The 21,333-nt window shown below is 38.6% G+C and overlaps 1 protein-coding gene across 10 annotated transcripts in view; it reads left to right on the top strand.

Moving 5' to 3' along the window:
* The window catches only part of LOC132393991 (band 4.1-like protein 4A), a 131,123-nt gene that overhangs the window by 98,942 nt on the left and 10,848 nt on the right, over positions 1-21,333 (top strand). For 8 of the 10 annotated variants that reach the window (XM_059969544.1, XM_059969546.1, XM_059969545.1 and 5 more), the window contains 3 exons: positions 11,826-11,904; positions 16,376-16,473; positions 18,570-18,690. In XM_059969544.1, the coding sequence (XP_059825527.1) occupies positions 11,826-11,904; positions 16,376-16,473; positions 18,570-18,690 (298 nt within the window). Of the gene's footprint in view, positions 1-11,825; positions 11,905-16,375; positions 16,474-18,569; positions 18,691-19,212; positions 19,910-21,028 lie in introns of those variants that run through there. The other 2 variants (XM_059969551.1, XM_059969552.1) reach the window with 2 other exon arrangements.

The following is a 21,333-nucleotide window of genomic DNA, read 5'->3' as shown; positions in this document are numbered from 1 at the left end:
GCAAAAATTAAGTTGATCTCTGAATTTTTAATTATGATTTTAACTCTCAGTTAACAAGTTGATGCCAATCCTAATGCTGAAGATGTCCATTAAAGTAGATGCTTCTGTATTTAAGACTCTTGTGAGATTAGTCGGAATGAAGAAGGGTTGCGTATAAAACTCTGTCTGACACGTTGATGTCTGAAAACTTAAATATGTTTTGGAACAGGCCATTCTATAGGCAAAATAAAGAGCGACTGCTACTTCATAAAAATAAATCTTTTGTAAGTAGCAATTTAACAGCTTTCAGTTTCTAAGCTGGGGAAAGACAATGTATATGATGTTAGGGAACAAATTTCATTTTTCTATTAAATTAAGGATGGTTGAATAGAAGAGCTCAGTACAGTAGCTAAATTAGAACTAAACACCGATGTTAAATATTGTCATTATACTTCACCAGGTTATATCATTGTAGCCTCCTTGAATAATAAAGGAAGAGGAACAAAAGTTCCAAGGTAATAGTGGCAAGAGTGAATAGTGAAGAGAAAAGAAATTTCTAGAATATTGGGACCATTTCAGTGGAAGGTAGCACTTGTAGAAATTGGATCAATTGCACCTGAACTGGAACAGAACCTCATCCTTCTATGGAAATATACCAGAATTGTTAGGGAAGATCTATATACTACTAAAACTCTCATGCTCTGTCTGTCTGTTTGTGACCTTCAATTAGTGCAAACGGTGCTTTACAGTGGCACTTTTTTTGGACAAATTGAATTAAAATGCTCCAACTTACAGAATGCAGGCAAAGTTCAGGGTTATATATTCGTATAAAATTGTTCATTAGCCAAAAATCAGCAGGCTGCCTTTCTCCCGAGACCCGATCAGCCATCATGGAAATCGGGACGCCACAGCCCGACGCATGCGCATGGCCAGCCTCAGCAGCGCCTCACAATGCTCACAGAGCCACTACCACCTTCCATGGAGACTGCAACGCCACACCATGGCGCATGCGCACGGCCAGCCTCAGCAACGCCTCACAATGCTCACAGAGCCACTACCACCTTCCATGGAGACCGCGAAGCCACAGCCCGATGCATGCGCATGACCAGCCTCAGCAGCGCCTCACAATGCTCACAGCAGCCACACCAACTGCAGCAAAAGGGTGGGGTTATCACGTCCATTTAGGAGAGCACCAACCAGATCAAGACACAACAACATCTTGGAGCCTTTGGTGTTACTGCTTCCTATCTTCTATCAAGCATTAGGGTAAAAATATATGGATAGCCTAATTATGCTGCGTGGAAAGAGAAGGGAGACATTATGGTCAAGAGATGACGCCAAGCGTCATCAGGATGTGGCAAGGAGAGGGAGAGACCAACAATCGGATGAGGCCAGGGCCGCACGACTCCAGTATCCAAGAGTCAGGACAAAAAAGATGAGAGAAGACGAGACAGAGGAGGACAGGCATGCACGTCTCCAAAATTACAATAATAGGCACAGACAGAGGAGAGAAGCAGAATACGATCAGGCCAGGGCTGCATGACTCCAGGATCAGAGTGAAAGAACAAATGGTAGAAGAGGTGAAGAGACAAAGGATGAAAGGGCTGCGCATCTCCAGAATGCCAAAAACAGGCAGAGAAGGAGGAGAGAGGAAGAGACAGAGGAGCAAAGGAAAGATCAACTCGAGAATATGTGGCACAGAGTAATTATTGCAAGAGTTGCTGAAGATGACACTGGCTGCTTTTGACAACAATCCCTTGACAGAAAAAGAGCAAGGCAAAATGCATGACTCTCATGCCGTCACATTTCTACTGATGTTGGTTCGATGACCAGAGTATGCCCTCACTGTTGTGCCTTCCTATTCACTGGAGAAACCGCACATTTCTGCTGTATGAAGGGAAAGGTCAGGATAGGCAATTTGCAGCCTCTACCTAATGAACTCCTCAATTTGTACAGCAGTGATGAACCTATTGCAAACAAGTTCAGGAAGAACATCAGACAATACAACTGCCTCCTCCAAATGACATCCTTTGATGCCAAAGAAGTTGTTCCAACTAGGAATCGATGGAATCCTTCTGTGATTATTCAAGGCCAAGTCCATCATTACATCAGACATTTAATGCCAGACCCCAACCAGCAAGCCCGATTCCTTCAAATTTACTTCAGGGATCCTCGAGACAGCATAGAATTGAGAATGGGGATACTCCCGAATGATGGAATTCAATGTGAGATTGTTGAATTATTGGAAAACCTACAATGACAATGAAACCCGTACATTACATCCCTTCAACTTGCAAAAGAATGCCCTGCAAATTTACTTCAAAATGTGAAGCTTATTGTCTGGGATGAGTTTCCTATGATTAGGAGGGAGAGCTTTGAAACTGTGGAATGCACTCTTCATGATGTATGCGGCAAGAATGAGGCTTTTGGGGGTATTTTAACCATTTGATGTGGTGATTTCTGTCAGCTTCTAGTAGTTGTGAAACGCAGAAGTGTTGCTGATGTGGAGAATTCATGCATTAAAACATCATACAGGGAGAAGCTTCATCAAGTTTCAACTTAAGAGAAACATGCGATTGAGTGAGGGAGAAGGACGATATTCTAAGTTCTTATTGGATGTTGGAGAAGACAAGGGAACTTCTGCCTGCAGCTCAATGGAGTAATACACAAATTTTGTGGCTGCCTTTAATTCCTCCTTTTCCCCAGTTTAAACCTTGAATTTTTTAACTTTTATTTCTCGGATCTTGGAGGGAAATAGTAGTCATTATGTCATACTCTTTTAGAAGTGGAAAGCAGCTCTTTGAACCCAGCAACGGAAAAGGAATAACTTCAAAAGAAAAATCCGAAGATATGGTTGTCTGGGCTGAGTGTTTGGAACGTGCTTTGATGGCTCTCGACAACAAAACAGACAATAACACGTCTGAGTTGAAGTCGTTCTGACAGAGTTTTCAGACTATAGAGGAAAATATTATTTCCTTGAATACTGAGTTTAAAGAATAGAAACGTCAGATTGTGGATATTTCAACCCGTTTGGATCAGGCTCAACGCAAAATCGTCGATTTTGAAGCGACGTCTCATCTGAATAATATCCGAATTGTTGGACTGAAGGAAGGTTCTGAGAGTGGGAATTTATTGGACTATTTTGCCAATTTGTTTCAATCTCTGTTTAGTGACCATAATATGATAAGTTTTTATCTGCAATTTGAGAAGGATAAGGGCAGATCGGAGGTGTCAGTGTTGCAGTTGAACAAAGGAGACGATGGAGCCATGAGGGAGGAGCTGGCCAAAGTTAAATGGACGGATATCCTAGCAGAAAAGACAGTGGAACAGCAGTGGCAGGTATTCTTGGGAATAATGCACAAGGTGCAAAATCAGTTCATCCCCCGGAGAAGGAAGGATTCAAAGGGGGGAAAGGGGCCACAGTGGTTGACAAAGGAAGTCAGAGATTGCATAGCATTTAAAAAAAAAGTATGACAGAGCCAAGGTGAGTGGGAAGACAGATGAATGGGAAATTTTTAAGGAACAACAGAACTTAACTAAAAAGGCAATATGGGGAGAAAAAATGAGATACGAACGCAAGCTAGCCAGGAATATAAGGGAGGATAGCAAAAGCTTTTTTAGGTTTGTGAGGAAAAAGAAAATAGTTAAGAACAATGTTGGGCCCTTGAAGAATGAATTGGGTGAAATTGTTATGGGAAACAGAGAAATGGCAGAAGAATTTAGTAAGTACTTTACATCTGTCTTCACTAGGGAAGACACAAGCAATCTCCCAGATGTATCGATGGGCCAAGGACATAGGGTAACAGAGGAAATGAAACAGATTGACATTAGGAAGGAAACGGTGATGAGTAGACTGATGGGACTGAAGGCTGACAAATCCCCAGGTCTAGATGGTCTGCATCCTAGGGTACTAAAGGAGGTGGCTCTGGAAATTGCGGATGCATTGGTAATCATTTTCCAATGTTCCTTAGATTCAGGATCAGTTCCTGAGGATTGGAGAATGGCTAATGTTATCCCACTTTTTAAGAAAGGAGGGAGGGAGAAAACAGAGAACTATCGTCCTGTCAGCCTAACATCAGTAGTGGGGAAGATGCTAGAGTCCATTATTAAAGATGAAATAGTGGCATACCTAGATAGCAGTGATTGGATTGGGCCGAGCCAGTATGGATTTACCAAGGGCAAATCATGCTTGACTAATCTATTGGAGTTTTTCGAGGATGTAACCAGGAAGTTAGACAAGGGAGATCCAGTGGATGTCGTGTAACTTGATTTTCAGAAGGCATTTGATAAGGTCCCACATAGGAGATTGGTGGGTAAAATCAGAGCTCATGGCATTGGGGGGAAGATATTGAAATGGATAGAAAACTGGTTGGCAGATAGAAAGCAAAGGGTAGCAGCGAATGGGTGTTTCTCGGAATGGCAGGTGCTGACTAGTGGGGTGCCACAGGGCTCGGTATTGGGACCACAGCTGTTTACGATTTACATCAACAATTTAGATGAAGGCATTGAGAATAACATAAGCTAGTTTGCTGATGATACTAAACTGGGTGGCAGTGTGACGTGATGAGGATGTTAGGAGAATTCAGGGTGACTTGGATAGGCTGAGTGAGTGGGCAGATACTTGGCAGATGACGCTTAATGTGAATAAGTGTGAGGTTATCCACTTTGAGAGTAAGAACAGGAAAGCGGATTATTATCTGAACGGTGTAGAGTTAGGTAAGGGAGAAATACAAAGTGATCTAGGAGTACTTGTTCATCAGTCACTGAAGGTGAATGAGCAAGTGCAGCAGGCAGTGAAGAAGGCTAATGGAATGTTGGCCTTTATTACAAAGGGAATTGAGTACAAGAGCAAGGAAATCCTTTTGCATTTGTACAGGCCCCTGGTGAGACCACACCTGGAGTATTGTGTACAGTTTTGGTCTCCAGGGTTAAGGAAGGACATCCTGGCTGTAGAGGAAGTGCAGCGAATATTCACAAGGTTAATTCCTGGGATGTCGGGACTGTTTTACGCAGAGAGGTTAGAGAGACTGGGCTTGTACACGAAGGAGATTGAGAGGGGATCTGATTGCAACTTATAAGATTATTAAGGGATTGGACAAGATAGAGGCAGGAAATATGTTCCAGATGCTGGGAGAGTCCAGTACCAGACGGCATGGTTTGAGAATAAGGGGTAGGTCATTTAGGACAGAGTTAAGGAAAAACCTTCTTCCAGAGAGTTGTGGGGGTCTGGAATGCACTGCTTCAGAAGGCAGTGGAGGCCAATTCTCTGGATGCTTTCAAGAAGGAGCTAGATAGGGGAATCAAGGGATATGGGGACAAGGCAGGAACCGGGTATTAATAGTAGATGATCAGCCATGATCTCAGAATGGTGGTGCAGGCTCGAAGGGCCGAATGGTCTACTTCTGCACCTATTGTCTATTGTCTGTTTCTGGATATTCTACCTCAGCCTCCCGATATTGAAAGAGCTCATAGAATTTTCACTTTGTCAGGTAAAGCTCGGCCAATCTTGGTCAATTTTCTTCGCTTTAAAGTTAAAGACCAAATCATAAAATGTGCAAGGAAACAGAGAATTTTTAAATTTAATGGTTCCGAGATCCGTTCTTATGAAGACTATCCATGGGAAGTTATGGAACAGAGGATCAAATTTGTTCCAGCCATGAAGATAGCGCATGCAAAAAGACTTTTCCCATCGCTCTGCTTCCCTGCTAGATTAAAATTATTTCCTAAAGATTCTACACCTCCTGTTTTATCGGATCCTCAAGCGGCATTGGACTATGTCAATTCTATCGTGGAATCGGCTGACGTATGAAGGATATTAGGGTTGCTGAATAATTTTCTGAAAGAAAACAGGCTTTGAAGATCTTTGATATGTTGAAGATATCCTTTGATTGATGGACTATTTAATGAAGAGGTGAACTTCTTGGTTTGACTAATGAATGACCTTTTTGAAGTCGGTTTGGTATACAGAGTGAATTAACACAGTGGACAGATTGTTAACTGGCTTATCTGTTTCTTTCTTTTTTCTTCATTGATTAAGTGATAGTTCTTTTTATATAGTTTATATAGACTTTTTCTAATATAATGGAGTGTTTAGTAACTGATAATTAGCTTTAGTTCTTTTGTTAAAATAGGGTAGTAAGCCAAGAATAATGGTGCTGTTTTTCTCTTGTTGGAAATTATATTGTTTAGGTTTTATAGTATTGCTTTGACATCTTTGGAGACTATTTTTGCATTCCCTAGTTTATTTCCAATGATTAAATATAAACATTTTTTTCTTCTCTGCTGGGCTTTCTTATCTGAGGGTCATGTGTTTTCATTGTAAAGGGGAGGGGGGAATTGAGAGTAAAAACTTTTGAGATCAGAGTTTTTCTTCTTCTAGATGAGCTGCCAACCGTGGTTGACGAGCCCTATCTGCCCAAAGCGACTAGTTTTAAGGTGCCAGCAACGTACCTTTGCCCCTTCTCCTGTCAGTATAACTGATTCCACTGGGCTTAGTAGCTAACCCACAGGTGAATGCCAGAGCTGCACTTGGTTGTCAGAGGCACACCAATGGGAGCTTATCCCCTCTACCTTCCCCAGCTATGGCATCCCTAAGGAACCTTAGATTCTATTATTCACATACAGTACATTCGAGGGATAATTTACACTGACCAATTAATCTACCATCCCACAAATCTAGCATGTGGGGGAAATAAGAGCACCTGGAGAAAATCTATATAAGCACTGGAAGAGACTCCACACGGCACTGGAGGTCAGGACTGAACCTGGCTCTTTGGCATGGGTACTAGCTGCACCACCATGCCACCCACATGCTTACTGGGATGCTACCCAGGAAAGTAATTCAGTTGTGAGGAGAAATTGGATAGGTGGTTTCCTTGGAGCAGAGGAGATTAACAGTTGACAGAGAGGTAAACAAAATCATGAGAAGCATTGTAAGAAAAAGCCTGAAAAGTGTGGTAATTAGATTAGGAATTTTTTCTCTATATTAAGGTTATCTAAACCCAGAGGACACAGGTTTAAGGTAGGATGTAGAAGGTTTAGAAGAGATCCAAGGAAGAATTTCTTTATTCTGACAGTGTTTGCAATCTGGAAGACACTGTTGGAGGGTGTGGTGAAGGCAGACACTCTCAAATCTCTCAGCTCATTTTATGGCCTCTGACAGAGTAGTCAAGCTAAATGAACAAGGAATCAGAGTAAAAGAGGTAGTGAGTTCTAAAGCAGTACTTTTAGGAAAATGTCAATTGTGCTTGAAGGTATTAACAATCAATCTGCTTTTTTGTTGTGCCTATTTCTTATTTTATGATTTATGTAAGCTATAAGTATTGTTAAATTTGCTTAAGATTTGCGTTAAACATGGTAAATCATCAATGGTACTCTTGACCTCTGAAATGAACTGCAAAGTAGCTTGAAAAATAACAACTTAATAAGGACGTTAAGAAAATACTCCTCCATATGCTTAACCCACTGTTCTTCTATATTTACATTCATAACTGGGTGGCTAAGCACAGTTCAAATACAATTTATAAATTTGCAGATGACTTCACTGTTGTTAAAATTTCCGATGGCAACAGGGAGAGGTATAGGAATGAGATAGTTCAGCAGAGTGGTGTTGCAATAACAACTTTGCAGTCAACATCATAAAGACCAAGGAATTGTTGGTGGACTTCAGGAAGGGGAATTTAGGAGAACACACACTCATCCTCATTGAGGGGTCAGCGGTGGAAAGGGTGAGCAGCGCAAGTTCCTGAGTGTCAGCATCTCTGAGGATCCAATGAATTGATGTAGCCACAAAGAAGGCATGCCAATGGCTCTACCTAACTGGGAATTTGAGGAATTTGGTATGTCATTGAATACTTGTAAATTCTTATAGAGAGGCTGACTGACTGGTTGCATCACAGCTTGGTATGGAGGCTCCAGTGCAGAGGATCACAAGGCTGCAGGGACCTGTAAACTCAGCCAGCACCTTCACAGGCACATCCCACATCTTCAAGAGGCAGTGCCTCCAGAAAGCAGCACCATCATTAAGAGTCCTCACCATTTCAGACATGCTCTCTTCCCTTTACTACTGTCAGGGAGAAGGCACAGAAGGAGCTGTCAGGGGGAGGTACAGAAGGTCCACACTGAGTCATTCAGGAGCAACTCCTTCCTTTCTGCCATCAGATTTTTAAATGGTCCATGAACCAACCCATGAACACTACCTCACTATTCCTTCTTTTTGTTCCATTTATTTACTTTGTCATTTATAGTAATTTTATGTCTTTGTGCTGTACTTCTGCTGTAAAATTTAATGTCATGTAAAATGGTCATAACCAACCAGACTTCGATTCATTTAATTTACTCAGTGACTTCCAATGCCTGATTAATTTGATATTTCAATGATTCTTTACTAAGTCAACAATCTAAATACAGTCGGCCCTCCTTATCCGCAGGGGATTGGTTCCAGGACCCCCGGAGATACCAAAAAACGCGGATGCTCAAGTCCATTATTTTAAATAGCATAGTATTTGCATGTAACCTAAGCACATTCTCCCGTATACTTTATATCATCTCTAGATTACTTATAATATCTAATACAATGTAAATGCTATGCTAAATAGTTGTTATACTGTATTGTTTAGGGAATAATAACAAGAAAAAATGCTCCAACAACGAGCGCTGGAGAGAGAACTTCCGGGTTTTCCTGATCCATAGTTGGTTGAATCCGCGCATGCAGAACCCGTGGATAAGGAGGGCTGACTATATTTGATTTAGTCCTCGAACTCTCAAATGCACTATGTTGAGAGGCACCATCTTGTGGTCAATGTTGTTAACCACATTTGCTGCTCTACCAGCAACATTACAGCAGCTATTCTTCTGTCTTGTTATATAAAGTTGATCCAGCTTTTGTAATCCAGGTCATTCCACTTGTACTGAGAGAATACTTGTGTCTCTAAAGGAATAATCTGTGGAACGCATGGAGGTTGTGTTGGGCGTACATTTCTAGTGCTTTTCTCCATTATTATTTTGCCTCGTAATCTTGACGACCTGTTCAAAGGTTCATTTTCTGTCAAAGTATCCATGTACAATACAACTCTGATATTCGTCGTCTTCAGATAGCCATGAAATACAGACAGACCATGGGAGTTGTTGAAAAAAAAAGACATCAACTCCCCCCCGGCATGAAAAAGAAACAAAACTCTCAGCCCTAAACCCCCCACCCCGTCCCTTGCATAAAATATTAACAGATTGCCCACATGGAAAGTGACAACCGGAAAATCAAAAACCCCTGGCCCCCGACCCCCTCCCTTGCAAAAAAGACGATGATAACATCAAACCCCCAACCCCCCCACAAATAAGGCAGCGACAATAACATCAAATCCCCACCCCCCTGCAAAATCTGTTGTCAGATCTTTTCCTCAGACTGAATTGTCTGTCCCAGTTCTTCCATTAAAATTTTCCATCACAAAACAGCATAGCTGAAGGACCAACTAATGTTGTTCTTTGAGTTTATCAAAATATTTTACCCTGCCTTTGAAAATCCATCATAATGTTGGTTGTGGAGACAGATCTCTGTTTTATGTTCTTTCTGTACACTGAGTCTATTGTTATTTTACAGGTGCCACTCACTTCAAGAATATTGAGAACTATCTCTGCATTTATAATGAAACCAAATCTATTGATTGTCCTTTCTTTAGGTTTTATTTCCAAGGAGATCAGTACATAATCTTCATGCACCTCGTTTTTCTGGTTCAGTCTTGTGTAAGACAAGCTCAGTGCTTGTGTAGTAAGCCAATTATACTCCAGCACTCATGGGTCTTTAGTAGTGCTGAACCAGAAGATACTTGGATTATTGGATGTTGCTTCGATTAGTACCCAATCAGACTTTTATTCCACTTTTTTCATGTTTCATAGTAATCTGATGAGTTAAAGGAAGCACAAAATGTACAAGGCTCTGAACCCTAACTCTGTCTAGAAACTTTCTGACTCCAGATCTTTGAAAACCCAGACTGGGTCCATAATCCAACCTAGTCTGCACTCTAGACCCCTGAATCTGGCACACACTCCACTTGGACTCCGGATCACTGGCTCTCATTGAAGAATAATGAGTGAACCAGATGGTGAACTATCAGGATCTTCAGTCAGATACTGAAATATTGGAGCTTTTCTGTATAGCATTCTCTTCATCATGATAGTCTACCATTTTACCTCATCATCCTTGACAGTCGTTTTTTAAAGTTATTGTTTGTTGCAAATCATCTATCAATGACTTGGTAGAACACATGGGGTTTACAGAATTCCATTAACAATGTGCTTCATTATCCCTGAAGATGGCAGAGTTTATCATTGAAATATCAGTTATTATCGATAGTTGTACCCAGTTTGAAGCCCAAGAAGCATTTATTCGGAATGCACTTCATTGTTCAATCAAAGTTACCAACAAGGTTATGTTCCATTTACTACAGTGCAGACAAGATATTAGCTGTGGGGAATTGACAAATATCAATAAGATTCTCCTTTACTAATTACAACACTTTGCTTTTGGTTCATCACGATTTACTCTCCAACTCCCATACTCTATTTTTATGTCATTAATGCCGAATAATTATTGAGTACAGCTGCCATTCTCCATTTATAGTATTGCAACTCAATATCTCCTTTGGGTTGTCAACAAATAAAACAATAGTCTTTTTATTTGTAGATTTCTTAGCTGCCTTTCTATTTTAGATATTTGTCTTTTTCTCTCATTTTCCTTTTACTTTTCTTTATCATATCCTCTTTTACTTTTTTCCCAATTATTTTATAATATTTCTTAAACTTCAGTTTACTAACAGTTTATTTAGTGACAGCAACGCAATTTTGTGGTGCTGTCCATTTTAAGTGCAGAGAGCTATTAGGTCCTGTGATGCAATGTGGAAAAGCGGTGGTGAATGTCATTCAATTCTTAAAAGGTAAGTTGGATAAAGAAAGACAAAAGAACATTTGTAAAAGGGGAGGGGAATCCCCTTGCTACCTTACGATCTCTCTACTTCCTAGGAAGATTCAGCATGCTATCTAAAATTTTGACGAACCTCTGTAGGTGCGTGGTGGAGAGTATATTGACTGGTTGCATCTTGGCCTGGTATGGAAACAACAATGGCCTTGAATGGAAAAACCTCCAAAAAGTGATAGCACAGCTCAGTGCATCACGGGTAAAACCCTCCTCCCCATTGAGCATATCTTAATGGAGTGCTATCACAGAAACACAGCATTCATTGTAGGACCCCCAACACTCAGGCCATGCTTTCTTCTCACTGCAGCCATCGGAAAAAGATACAGGAGCCTGAAGACCTACAGCACCAGGTTCAGAAACAGTTATTTCCCCTCAATCATCAGGCTCTTGAACCTGAAGTGGAGATAACTTCGCTCAAGTTCACTTGCCCCATCACTGAACTGTTCCCACAACCTTTGGGCTCACTTTCAAGGACTCTTCATCTCATGTTCTCAATACTATCTATCTATCTATCTATTTATTTATTTATTTATTTCATTTACTGTGTATGCCCACAAGAAAATGAATCTCACAGTTGTATATGGTGACATATATATATATACCTTGAATATAAATTTACTTTGAGACCAGCCAAAGCTGTAGAGATGAGATAACCAGTCCTTTCTGTTGTAAAGTTCCATTATTTTATTTCTTGATATAATTTTGAATGCTATAATTCATCCATTTTATTAATTTGTCTGCTTCATCTGATGTGAAGCTTCACATTGAAAACTGTCTTTTACAGGAAATCTGTAATTAAACTACAGATAGAAATCTTACACTTGTTAAATATTCAATATATAAATTGCATTCTATGTTAATGTTCCTTCTTTTGTAGCTGGCCCACCTTATACATTATATTTTGGTGTAAAATCCTATGCAGAAGATCCTTGTAAACTTAAAGAAGAAATAACAAGGTAACAGAACATAAATATTAACTTTGCTACTATCCAAGTCATGTGTTATTAAACATTGCTACTTTTTGATCAGTCCTAGTAGGCCAACTTGATCAAGTTTATATTATTTTCCTTTTGCAAATGTCTTCAAATAAATGGAGTGAATAATAATAATGGTTAAAATATATATTATTTCTTGGGCATCTCCAAACCTTAAACATTTATCATCAGGAAAGACAAGAGCAGGAAGTGCATGGGAATAGTAACATCTGAAGATATTCCTTCAACTAGGACACCATCTTAAAGATCTACCCAGACTGTGTGAAGCAAGAAATGATAATTTATCACTTTGCAACATTAAAATAGGCTAATTATTTTAATCATAATGACTGTTCATGAATTTGCCATTTAAACTAAAGTCTGTCTTACATTTATGATGAGGGTAGATGAGGAAGGAAGATTGAGTAAAAATATTTTTGTAAACATTCACTTGTGCTAAACAAAATTGACCAAATAATTAAGACAATTTACTATTGTTGTAAAAGGATTGTATGAAATATTGGGATCATTAGTCCCTATTTTTTGGGGTGCTACAGGTGCCCTTAAAACTCCATAATGTTATTGAATGCCTCTGTCCACACTTTGAAAATGAGGGTGAGAACCTTAGTCTGTAAGAGTGTATGTCTGGCATATGAATGTAAGGCAGCCAGATCAAGATATCTGTTAGTATGCAATGCTGAATTGACAATAGCAGTGCTATTTGAGAACTCTGCACTGTCTAACTTTTTGTCTTAAATTTGCATGGTGATGGTACATAGCTATGGGAAAAATCTGCCCATTAGCACTATTTACAGTGATTGTCAAATTCAAGTTTTCTGGTTGACTCTTCAGACTATTGCTCCAATTGTGTATGATGCTTTCTAAAGTCACTTCAAGTTATTAAATCTAATGGGGAAATTGTGGTAGGCACAGAGTCTTTTTGCCTCTTTGATCTCCTCTTTCTTGCAATAATATCTTCTATCACATAAAGTTAATCTAAATCACCTTTTGCCTATTCATTGTTAAGTTCCATAAAGTTAACTTTCTCACTGGCATTACATGGGCATGGATTTAGTCTCTTTTTGTGCACTTAGTGGTATGATTCTTTTAAACGTCTTATCTGCTTCCAGAATATTATTGAATATTTTATTATTTATACTGAAAGTAGGAGTATATTTTGCTCTTTCCATCATTTTACTGTTGATAGATCAGTGTGTTTACTGTATACACTTTCTTTGTCTATACTCTTCAGGCTAGAATCAGTATGACCCTAATTTAGTTTATTCATCATCTTTCTGGTATCAACTAGGTTTTCCATTTTCAATTCCTAACTCAGCTTATCAATTTGAGCTGACTAAACTTGATCTTAACTGATCATCCAGCCAATAAATAGTGTGATTAATTACAGGTTGAACTCAGAAATCATTCAGATAAGCATGTACACCTGTTTCCTGCATACAATAAATAAGCACAAGTTACTTCATTTTTGCAGTCACTTCACTTTTTTGAGTTGAGAGGACTGATCCAATTATATGGAATTTCTGCTTCTTCACTTGACTACTCCAGGGTGGAGGTTGTGAGAATTGTCCTTTTATCACTGGATTGGCAGCAGTGTAATTTGATTTTTTTTTTTGGGGTCTGAGGTGGACTGAGTATTTAATATTTCTTTCCTATTTTTTTTATTCAGTGGTTCGGCAGTTCTTGATTGGAGCCAGTGCAGGGTGTGACATAATAAAATGAACTCATCCCATCTGGGACGAGGTGAGATCAGACTGCAAAAGATGTCTGCTAGTGAAATACTGCCATAGAAACTTTACAGCATAACTAGAAACCGTTCACCCCATCAAATCCACGTCAACTCTTTCAGAAGCTTTCGGTTCTATCCCATTCCCTTTTCCTACCCAATGGTACTCGAGTTATTCTGCCTCAAGAGCCTTACATGCAATGAGTTCCAGATCATGATCACACTATGTAAACAAAAAAATCTCCTTGCACACGTCAGGATCGTTTGCCCATCAACTTGAATCTGTGTCCTCGGATGTTGAAACATCTCATGGGAACAGCCTGTTTATAATCAGCCTATGTAAACCCATCATGATTATTTTCAATTCATACCTCAATCTTCTGAGCCTCCAATTTATCCAATTAATAAAGCCTGCAGTCAAAATCACCAAATAGGAACCGTTTTCATAAATATCATTACTACCCTGTATTGGACAACATGTCTGCCTGATATGCGGCAACTGGAGCTAGATGTTCAAAGCTCAAATTTCAAAGTAAGTTTATTATCAAAGTACGTATATGTCACTATATATTTCCTTGAGATTAATATTTTTGCAGGCGTTTACAGTAGAATAAAGAAATACGATGGAATCATTGAAAAAGTACACGCAAAGACTGACAAACAACCAATGTGCAAAAGAAGACAAGCTGCAAGTACAAAAAGGGACAAGTAATTAAATAAATAATACTGAGAGCATGAGTTGTAGAGTCATTGAAAGTGAATAGGGTTGTAATATTCCATAGTATGGTCCAATCAGTGTTTTATGCATATGCAGTATAATCTCACTGATTTTTGTACTCTTTTGTCTCTGTGAATATAAACCAAGCTGTCAACATGTTCTGCTAAAAAAAAATGATGCACATAATTTGCTCAGGTTATGTTACTGTCCTCATTTTAGATCTCTGGAATTTAGACAATATCTCTCCATTTATTCTTTCTGTGAAATATATGGCTTTACATTTCATCTATTATGTTTGCCTATTCAAATAGCTTATCTTTTGCATTTTTTATTATTCTCCTTACTGTTTAGTAAGTTCGGTGTCACCTGTAGGTTTCGAAATTCCATTCCATGTAACGGATTCAAGCAACAATAAATATATGAGTTAGGTAGGGGTTTTTATAACAAATAACACATTTATTAAACACTGAAAACAAACCCCCCAAAAGTAAACAAATCACTAATGTAACCGGAAATCAGCTGCTGTGCGGCAGCTTAAACAGTTCCTAAAGCAATGAAGCTTAAACAGTTCTTAAAGCGATGTTGCAAAAACAGTTCTTCAAAGTAGTATTGCAGAAGTTCAAAATGCTCACAGTCCATTTAAGGGAGAGACTTTTTAAAGACGATTTAAATTCTCTTTCACGTCGTGTTGTTTTGGTTCCCAAATCGAACTTTTCCCACGAAGAATTTACGTAACGAAACGGCTTAAAGGCACTGACCTTTCCTTTACAACACTGTACTCAATCCTTTCCGCTATTTCACAGGGATTAACATGAGAACAGTCAACGAATTCCTTCCGAATAAGGATCAAACAAGGTCGAACCTGTTTCACCGTCGAAATCGATTCTCCTCGATCTTCTATCTCCCGAACTCTGATCTTCACTCTCCACTGATTCTCAACTAGCAGTGTTATAAAGAAACTGCTGACAATGACCTTTTAACTTTTAGGCATTAGATAAAACTTCATCTTTCAACTAAACTGCATCACAACATTAAATCACACAGTGGCATGAAGTCAACATGGCAAATCCAGCCACAAACTGCCCATCCTCACAGGGAGGGGTCCTACTTTTATACCCTGTAAAAAAAAAACCTGTCACATGACCTCTACTGGTGGGAAAATGACGTCACTCCACCATCACAAGACCATTACCTTGTCCAATATAGCTTCAACCCCAGTCACGTGACAAGGGTACCACTGTCACATGTCACGGGTACGTAACAGTACCCATGTCTGAGGCATTCATAAATAATTTTCCTTGCACTATTCCCTTGTGAGTAGCACTGTTTGCCATGATCCAGTCTGAAAGGCACTCACAGGGAACTTGTGCTTTCTGTTTTTGAGGTTTGTTTAATTCATGTTGTCACTGGCCTTTCCATTCCATGAGCTTCAGTTTACTTTTCGTATTGGATTATGTTAAAAATCTTCTGTAAATTCATGCAAATTGTAAGTGCTGGGACTCCAATCAAAAAGTGCTTCACAAAGATCACCATGGATACATTCATGAAATCAGAAAAATGTATAAGAAATGCATGTTTCTGTGAATTTCATTTGTAAAATTTTGACGCCGCTTTGGTTAGATTATAACCTTGTGGCGACCCACTTCCTAGCGCACTCGAACCGGCTCACAAATAGCTAGCGCGCCGGCATAAAAGCCAGTCCCAAAAGGGTGCCAGGTCTGCTTCACTAACAAAGGGAAAAGCTTGCGCGGGACTGTGAATATGTGCCTCCTACAGCATCTGCGCCCGGGGAGGGCTGGATCAGGGAGGCTTTAAAGTGAAGCCGCGAAGTTCGAATATGATCTTCTTTAACTGCAGTTTACTGACTCCGTGTCGTTATTTCAGCGCTGCGTGTAGCACACCGCTACAACTTGATCTTTTTATAACAGAAGATACATTGAAAGGATGCAGTGTTATATTTATCTAAATGCTGATATCTTTTCTTATTTTAGATACCAGTTTTTTCTACAGGTGAAACAGGATGTCCTTCAAGATAGATTGCCTTGCCCTTTAAACATTGCTGCACAATTGGGTGCATATGCTCTCCAGTGTAAGTGAATTTGTTCTTTCCAACAGCTTGATAATTGTATGATATATGATGTGTTAAGTAAGTGTACTGTTGTAGTAACAGTTTAAAAATACTTTTTCGTAGAAAATTTGGTAGATGAATTGAATAGAAATGGTTAGAAACATTTCACTTCGGTGTTTTTGATGCACTCCTGATTTTCAGTCTCAACATTTTTCTGTACTGAGAGCACCTTCTGTGCCTTTTGTCCTTTTGTCCCCACTCTTTCAAAAAAATACCTACCTCCACCCTAGCTATTTCTAATAGTCTTTCCTCCTCACCTCCCTGGGATAGATAATTCACCATAATGAAGATTCTTCAAACTAGTTAGAATAACAAATATGCACTTAAAGAATTTAGATTAAAATCAAATGAATTGGCTCATTTTTGTATGAGTCTTTTACACTCTGCAAATATGCAAACTTAAGGTTCTTTTTGATCTTTTCTATCCTTGTGTAACTGTGTAGTAGACTGAGGTTTATGTGTCTCCATACTGTTGTTATACATTGAGATGCTTCCTTGCCGAAAAGTGATGTGAATAAGTGTATGTTGTGATTGAACTTGGGAACCGAAGAAGTAGAAGCAAGAGTTTCAAGCATGGTACCCAGTTTATTATAATCATGACTGAACTTAAGCATACATTATGCTGGCTAGTCCTTTGATACCCTAAGTGTCTAAAAATATATTGTTCTCTTCTTTGGATATATCCGGTGACTGAATTTCCATAGGCCTTTGTATATTCCAATGAGTTGCAACCCTCTGAGTAAAGATGTTTCTTCTTTACTCAGACTGAGAAATGGCTTATTGTTCTAGATTCTCCAGCTAGAGGAAACCACATCTTGGCAGCTATCCTATCATCTCCATTAAGATCATATATATCCCAATGAGATCACCTCTCATTTTTTTAAACTTCAGTGAGTTTAGGTCAATTTTACTCAATCTCTCTTCATAGGACAAAACTCCTCATACCAGGAATCACATGAATCGACACTACACTGACTCCAAGGCAAGTATGTTGTTCCTTGGGTATGGCGACCAATGCTATGCACAGTATTGCAGTGAATGTTATCAAAGTCTAGTAGAATCCAGCATATAATTTGCCTTCCCGCTTACTGAATGTGCATATTTAATTTTTGTGTTTCTTGACTCTGTATGTCAATATTTGCTTGTTTTCTTTTCTTTTTGAGAATGTTTTTCTATTTCCCACCCAGCTCTTTGTATCATTGGCAATCCTGGATGTGTTGCTCTGCCTTGTTAGTCAAGTCATTGCAATAAATTATTAACTTTTTTTTTACTTGCACCCATGCTAGTGCTGCAGGTATTGATAAAGACTGCCATTCTCTCCCTAATTTACTCAGTGGTTGTAAGAACTTCTAGCAGTTGTTATATTTGTACTGCAACTGACTGCACAAGTTCACGTCTTAAGAGTTGATGCTGCCTAATATATTTTGAGCTGGCACTTTAAATATATCCGAAAGGTAACTTTTCCACTGTTGATTCAAATGAAATTGGGGAAATTCTTACTAGAAAAAGCAAACCCAAGTGCATACATTGGAGTACAAGATATGATATTTTTCACTGAATTGTGAAAACTGTTTTTTTCTTTTCCATTTTATAGATGTATTTTGAAGATGCATTTATAAAATTTATGTATATTCCTTAAGGAAGGGATAATAAGTGGCGTAGTATTTCTGAGTGTAGGCCTGTTTGTATTCCAAACCCAATTCTATCAACTTCAAATTACAAATTTGACAGAAGTAAGAATGAACGTTATCACTATAAGATGGAAGGAAATGTACAAGCATGATTTTTTCACCAAATAGTGACAGTGAGCATGATACATAAAGCAACACTTTCATTTCAGCACAGACAAATTATGTTCACCTGTATTTTTGATAAATAAGATTAGTATTTTAGCATGAGATAGTAAATATTTTTACCTTAAAATTGGAAAGCATAGGAGAAGATTCATGGTTCAGAATTTATGTACCTGTGCTTATATTAAAAATAATGGAGTCAGGCCTGTTGATTAAACAAATCATAAATATGAGGGTCAATTATGATGTATTTTCTTTCTTCAGCTGAACGAGGAGACTATGATCCTTTTAAGCATACAGCCAACTACGTATCTGAATATCGCTTTGTTCCTGATCAGAAGGAGGATCTTGAAGAAGCAATAGAACAATTTCATAAAGCTTTAATGTAAGGATTTTCATTTTTTTTATCAATAAGCAGTTAAAGCTAAATAAGTTTGTAATTTAAATTTGATATCCATGAAAAGAGCAAGAATAAAAATGTAATAGTTTGCAGTATTTTCTCACATTCTCAAATGGGATTGTTGTGTTAATGATGATGGGAAGAATTTAATTCATTAAAACTCCATGCTCAGACAGCTCAACTGAATTCCTTGCACAAAGGTGGACACACGGTTTTTGAGTGAACAAACAATCTGCTCTCCCGGGCACTTTACAATGATATGAACCTGATTTCATATTTTGTTAATTTCATTAGGTATTTGGCAAATACAATGTAGTATGCAGATAACATGTTAGAATGCCTTGTGTCTGAATTCTTAGTTCATTCAAAGGTATATTATCTTGTGTAATATATTTCCACATATCAGTAACTGAAGTAAAATTTAGACTGATTAAATATTTACACCATGTAAACGATGTGGCGGAGAAACGTCAACCTGAAACATCACCAATTCCTTTCCTCTTACAGATGCTGCTTGACTCACTGAATTTCTCCTGCAGATCGCTCGTTGCTCTAGATTCCAGCATCTGCTTTCTCTCTTGCCTTCATTTATACTGAGAATACCTGTGCCCTCAACCTTAATAAAAGCTTTAAAATATTACAGGCTTGTCAATACCTCAGAAATTATAGCTTAATTAATATTTTTGCAGTGTGTATTAAAGAGAAAAATCGCAAACAATTTGTGCAGAAGGGGATTCCACAAGCAGCAATGAGATACTGAACACATTAAAATTTCTTTATATTTGATTAAGGGATAAATTTTGGCCAAGCATACTCCTTTGCCCTTGAGACTTTTTACATTAACCCAAATGGACAGTTTAATATTTTACAGAAAGATAACATTTTTTGCAGCTGCTCTACAATTGAAGGATCACATGAGAGTTTGGGCTCAGAACCAGAAATAGTACTATGAATGTATATATAAAAAATAATGCATGGATGGAACCAGGGTTGTGACTCAAATTAATCAATTCAGTTGTGCAAAAATTCAGTGGCACATGTTACTAAAAAGGTCAAGGCCATTTTTAATTGTACAAGAAAATTACTTTCTTCATTAAAAGCACATCAAGAATTATTTACTATGCAAGTCTGAACTGCAGAATTGGCTTATTCAAAGTGATTCCACAAACCTTTTAATAATTTTTCATTAAAAACTGGCTGATTACTGAAATGTGTTTTATGATCTGTTCCTTATCCAATATCAATACTGGTTTAAACTGCTATCTGTGCTGATGATGTCAATTTTGTGCTGAGTTGAAACATACGTAACCCAGCATCCAAAAGGCTGGCAGAGCCCAGAATCTGGTCATTGTGAGCTGGGGGAATGAATGGCAGCTACAGCAATTAAGCTTTGTAATGGTTGAAATAATTACCTCCACCTGGCCAAGAGCAACTTAAATTATCATTATCTGGTATTAGTTTCTTGACAAATATTCTTATCTAGATTCTATCTAGTTAAAAGAGCAGTGTACAATTTCAGTCAATTAACTTGTTACAAACTAAAGAGATGGTGGTGCGGTAGCATAGTAGCCAGCACAATGCTTTACAGTATAGGCAACCCAGGTTCAAATCCCACTGCTGCCTGCAAGGAATTTGTATGTTCTCCCTGTGACCATGTGGGTTTCCTCTCACAGTCCAAAGACACATCAATTAGTATGTTATTTGGTCATTGTAAATTGTCCTGCGATTCTGCTAGGATTAAATTGGGGGATTGCTGGGTGGCATGCCTCAAAGGGCTGTACTCCAGTAAATAAATTTTTTAAACTTTCAAATTCCAAACTAAGCTTCCAATTGCCTTCAAAAAAATCTTTAGTTCACCCTTCAGATGAATTAGTTCCAACCAGTGATGCTGTTCATTACAGTTTGAATGTTATGTCAGACAACTAGAAAAGAAAGGCTGAAGAAAATATATCTTTGAACTTCCCATGGTTATCATTCATTTTCATGATATGGTCAAATATTTCTATAATGTTGCAAGTGTGACCCACCTGTGACTTAATATAGTGTAGTTCTGTGAACTACACCCTATCCTTGTTATATGTGTCTTCCGACTATATGGATTCACAGTTATGCGAGGAACCTATTTCTACCAACGTCTTGTTATATGTGTCAAAAACTCACAGTTATGCGAGGAGCACTGCTTTCCTGCCAATACAAGTCACATGTGCACACCTCACTCCCACATTGGTTCTGGCAAGGTGTGGATGCTCGCTCTTAAACTTTTGTTGGTTTTATCTACGGTGCAGTGATTTTGTGCTTGAAATATTTAACTATGCCTCCTAAGCGTCCGATGTCATGTCCTGGGCCGTCAGCCGAGTGGCAGAGAACCGCTTTAACACTTGAAAAAGATTTGGAAATTATAAACAGCGCGGCATCAGCTGAAGGTCACAGCTCTGGGATGCTACTGCCGGGAACAGAATATTGCCTTTAAAGTTCTTTTGTTGCTTGACAATGCGCCAGCCCACCCTAAACATTTGGACAGCATTCATCCTAAAATAACAGTGCGTTTCCTGCTGCTTAACACAACATCGCTGATTCAACCGCTCGACCAAGGTGTGATCCACATTCAAGGCGTACGTATTTTTTTTA

This window comes from Hypanus sabinus, chromosome 5, assembly GCF_030144855.1.
Source record: "Hypanus sabinus isolate sHypSab1 chromosome 5, sHypSab1.hap1, whole genome shotgun sequence".
NCBI lineage: Eukaryota > Metazoa > Chordata > Chondrichthyes > Myliobatiformes > Dasyatidae > Hypanus > Hypanus sabinus.
The sequence above is the reverse complement of the archived record's forward strand: the minus strand, read 5'-3'. Positions and strand labels throughout refer to the sequence as shown.